The 4,858-nt window shown below is 38.9% G+C and overlaps 1 protein-coding gene across 1 annotated transcript; it reads right to left on the bottom strand.

Moving 5' to 3' along the window:
• Positions 1-342: 342 nt before the first annotated feature.
• SARC_13003 (beta-lactamase) lies at positions 343-1,780 on the bottom strand. Its single transcript, XM_014292877.1, has one exon. The coding sequence runs from the start codon at positions 1,758-1,760 to the stop codon at positions 498-500; it is 1,263 nt and encodes a 420-aa protein (XP_014148352.1). The 5' UTR covers positions 1,761-1,780; the 3' UTR covers positions 343-497.
• Between the last annotated feature and the right edge of the window lie 3,078 nt (positions 1,781-4,858).

Raw genomic sequence — 4,858 nt, 5'->3', positions numbered from 1 at the left:
ACACGTGTGTGTGTGTGTGTGTGTGTGTGTGTGTTGTGAGTGAGAGAGAGAGATATCTCAATGCAAGTGGTCATTCAAGTTCAGGCTTATTAATTATTCAAAATATAGTCAGTACTGCCAGTTTTTGATTCAACAGGGCATCCAGTTACGCAAGCTCGATTAATACCAGGAATTGGCGGATATATACAATAGCCCCTGATTCAGTTCTAAGACTTTGTTTGGGCGAGCAGTAGAATGGCCGTGTGCAGCGCACTGTGCTGCATAATCGCAGTCTGTATGTTTGCCTGCAGGTTTTCCCCGCTTCTTGGCTCCTTTTGAATTGGTATAGATATTTATATACACTGACAAACTAAATTGTTCCTACAATATTGTGTTGGACAATCAAACGCGCGAATCTACTGTACGACAAATTTGTCTGGGATGGAAAATATGCATCGATTAATATCTGCCATGTAGCTTTCAATACAATATTAGCTTTGCCTTCATCATTAATTCGCTTATAAACTGGGCATGAATGTTGTAAATTGGTTTGCCTCCACTGCAGCGGTACTTTCCGCTGCCTCATTCTGAGCAATGAAAACCTGAAAATCTTGGTCGACAGAGAACACGAAGGTGGAGCGAAATCCAAGTGTTTGCCCGCCATGAGCATGTAGATCCGGCGCGAAACTCTCGCCTAGGCCGTAGCCATATCCGCTGAAGCCATAGAGGGCCATATTGGAAGTTCTGAAATAGCCGTTCATCAATTCGAAGGTCTCTGTGCCCTTCGCAAACAATTCACCTTTTCCTAAGGCACGTGCGAACGTCACCATATCTCGCCCAGTGCTAATGATGGCACCTGCAGCCCATCCCTGATTGAGATTCCATCGTGTTGTGTCCAGTAAAATAGCATCTGACGAGGTCATCGTGTCATATTTCCAATAATATCCATGGCTATCCAAACTGTTAGCATCTGGGCTTCCTTCAAAGAAAGTCGTGCCGGTCAGGTTTAATGGCTGTAGTATACCCTCATTCATAAGTTCAACAAGACTTTTGTTATGGACTGCTTCCAATATGAGACCCACTAATACATAGTTGGTATTACTGTATGAGAATTCAGTGCAATTACCAGGGGCGAAGCCCACTGTACGTCCTTTTATAGAATTCACTAATTCTTCCGGACTATACGATTCAGTCATGTTTTGTCTGGAACCCAAAGAATTTCGAATAATATCGTCACCATAATCGAACAATCCTGTATTGTGTGTCATCAGGTGTCTGATTGTGATTTTATCACTATTTACCACCGTGACAGCAACATCTGGAATATACGAGGTCATATAGTCATTGACATCCATCAATCCCTGCTCAACAGCTTGCATGAGTAAAGTACCAACAAACACCTTAGTATTTGATCCGACCTCCACTCTGGCGTTCGTTTTCATGGGTGTTTGCATGCCTGCGTCAGCGTAACCGTATCCCTTCTCGAAAATTCCTTCGGCTGTTTGTATCGTGATAACAATTCCAGGCGGGTAAGGGTACTCATCCGGATAATTGGCGAATGTGCTATTTGCAACCACAGCAGTCACTATATTTGTAATATTGCCTAGTAGTGTAGTACCATTGTAGACTACCTCATCATCATCATACCAGTTATATCTATTACCTTCATAATCAAATACGTAGGGATTGCAGTTTGATGTGCTACTATTTGTAGTACCGTTAACTTGAGCGACAGCAATGCTGGCACAAGCTGTTAGTACGGCACCTCTCACGCTTAACATTCCGAATTTTAACACCCGTGAATTTATTCTGAAGAAATAAATTGCGATATCACTCGTTATATTTCCGTACATAATACATAGCGGTAGCGCCGCATATTGGTCAAATTTGCAGTCGGTACTGGGACCATTAGCCTCACGCCTGACTCCTGGGTCGTCTCGACTATTCACTTCGGTCTATAAATATGAAATATGAAATGAAATATATTTACGTATGTACAGTGAAAAGACTAGTTTTTTAAAAACAAATATGTTTTTATGTAGACAGAAATTATTTTACTACTCTTCGTCCCCGTAAAATAGTTGAAAAATAGTTGAAAAACACCACAGAGTCCAGAGTAAATACATACACCGTTTACAGTGCTACACAGACCATAGTGCATACACAGGTACACACCGTTTTACAAGGTGAGAGTACTCGATAGTCAGGACTCAATAATGAGTACAGTCTGTATAGACTATTAGATTGTACATAGTCATACAGATTATGTATTTACAACGCCGCTTTTTTACAAAAACAAATTTTAAACAAAATAGTAAATACCATAGCGGCATAGCCTACTAAATAGATCATACTTTCTCTACTCTCTACTCTCCCCTGTAAAAATGGAATAGCTAATAATATGTACGTATGTACAGTATGACTACTTATCTATTTATATCACTAAAAATAAAAATTGGCTATATCAGGCTACATATGTCATAGCAACCTGAAAATAGAACAGAAGGCTATGCATTTGTATGTATAAAAATTATGTATTTATTTTTTATGTATGATATGTATGTCTGGAATAGATTTTGCAAGTTACTCCAACATATAAAGTACATAGGCAATTAGTCCAATTAGTCCTGCCTAATGTAGTATGGCCGGTTTTGCCAACTTTCTGAAATTTAGAAAATAAATTCTTGGATGGAGTAAAACACCTTACTCCAGGAACTAACTTGTGTATGTCATATCGTCGTCCTGAAATTTTGAAGCGTATTTCAAATTCTAGAAAATTTTCATGACAATTTGAAATTTGAAATTCGTTCAGATTGTCCCGTTTGGCAACTTCAAATTACAGGACTGCACCTCCAAGAAATTCTCCTCAAAATTCGAAATCCAGAATTTTCCTCTAACAAGTGAAAACGAGGGTCAGACAACGTTTTCACTTGATAAAGAGAAATAGACTGTTCTATTTTGGGATTTACTCTGGATTTTTGGGCGCGCAATTTTGAAATCACTATATTTTTCATCAAAATGTCACATTTTTATGTACATACATGTACATAAAACGATAGTGTACGTTCAGTGGTTGTAGATTGCATTGTGCAAGTATTTGCACCATGTGTCAATATGATGGATGTATTGGAACTTGTGAAGAGTGTATCGCTTTGATCCGTAAGAAGCGATTAGTGTAAGATTCGGTCTATTAAGGCGATATTAACGCCTTAGAGTAAAAAACGCGTAGGTAAATTCTAAGTATCGTGAAAATATCAAAGTAAATAAGCGAAATGAGACTTTTAGTAAAGTTAGGTATGCCTCGTGAAAATAGTAATACTCGGAGGGATAGTGAGGCTGAGACATTGCCTATATATACACTATTAGAAACTATGGTATGTTACATTAGGGCGAATCTGAGAGACTCATAAAATCCTATCGTTAGAAGAAAAATATATATACTTTTGATGTCCTTAGATATTGTCTTAACCAATAACTTGCCACTTATCAAGAATTACCGACTTAGCCTTCATTGTAACGTTAATAGTCCTTAGAAACCTATATACGGTTGAGCCATCTCGCTACCGAAGTATTCAAATATTAATAAAGTTGGAAAGTAAATATAGTTATATTAATAGAACTAGACCAACTCTTACGTTTGGTATTTTACTGAAGCCTTTTAATGGCCTCGTCCAAATATATGATATGTAAAATGAAAAAGGTATTAATTAATAGAACCATTAAAAACCATTTAGGAAACTTAAGTTCCTCGTACTATTAAGAGTACGTTTGTAATTCACGTACTGCTTAAGATTACGTTTATAACATAGAGTCTAATGTGGAGGCCCGGCTATTACACAGCCTCACTCGGCTTTGAGCCATGAAAAGCAAGTTGCTCATCCAAACTGATTATGGGTCAAAATGCGAGAAAGGAAAAACGGGCCGAAAACATTAAGTAGCATAACATATAGTTAATGTTTCTCAGGCGGAGAAGTTAAGCGATTTTGGTTACCCTGTGAGTTTTGTGCTTAGGTCCAGTAGATCCGTGGTGGTCGACTGGACGTTTCTTACGCTTCAGTGTCTTAAGCATATATGAATAATAAGCACTGGAACCGTCGGGGTTATTAACCTCATAGATTCCACTTTTAACGTCAGCTACAGAGATTATCTTTGGTCCTATCCATTTAGATGTTAATACAGTAGCAACGGAATTACGTTGACGGATGTTAACTCTGTCTCCAACCTGATACTCTGCTCTCTTTTTGGTAGCATTCCATCTATTTTGCCTTTATATTAAGGTAATACTGCGTGTTTCTCGCAAGCTAGGATATACAACGTTATAAATACGTTGTACCTTCTCTAACCATGGTTACTCATGGTGATTAGGTTCGTCCTTGAAAGGTATTTGTAACTCACTATATTTGCCACGATTATAGTGAACGGGTGTTGTACCTGTGACCGGATCAGCACACTCGTTAATCTGTGTTTGTACCCACTTAAGGTGGTACGGTCAATCATCTGCATCATCCGTTTATGTAGTACGTAAGAAGAACTTAAGTCTTCTATGGCGCGTTTCATTTGCGCCTTGTATTTGCGGTTAATATGGTACACCCCTTTTATGGCACACGCCTGATATGAGTACTAATGATTCCATTACGTCATCTCAGAACTCGCTACCGTTTTCAGTACACATTATACTTGGCCACACGTGGTCAGCAAAGACTTGGCAACATACTTCTGCCACGGTCTGCGTACTCTTGGCCTTTAACGGATAGAGCAAGTTATAACGTGACGCCACATCAAAGAAATGGCATACGTAACGGTCGCCTGTGTGTTCGGATGTAGGCAGGTCAACCAGATTAATGATAACCCTGCGCTATGGAACATCTTCAGTCACACA

The sequence above is a fragment of the Sphaeroforma arctica genome (assembly GCF_001186125.1).
Source record: "Sphaeroforma arctica JP610 unplaced genomic scaffold supercont1.2802, whole genome shotgun sequence".
NCBI lineage: Eukaryota > Ichthyosporea > Ichthyophonida > Sphaeroforma > Sphaeroforma arctica.
The sequence above is the reverse complement of the archived record's forward strand: the minus strand, read 5'-3'. Positions and strand labels throughout refer to the sequence as shown.

Excerpts from the sequence above, each read along its gene's own strand:
- SARC_13003 (XM_014292877.1), bottom strand. The coding sequence starts at position 1,760 with ATGTTAAGCGTGAGAGGTGCCGTACTAACAGCTTGTGCCAGCATTGCT.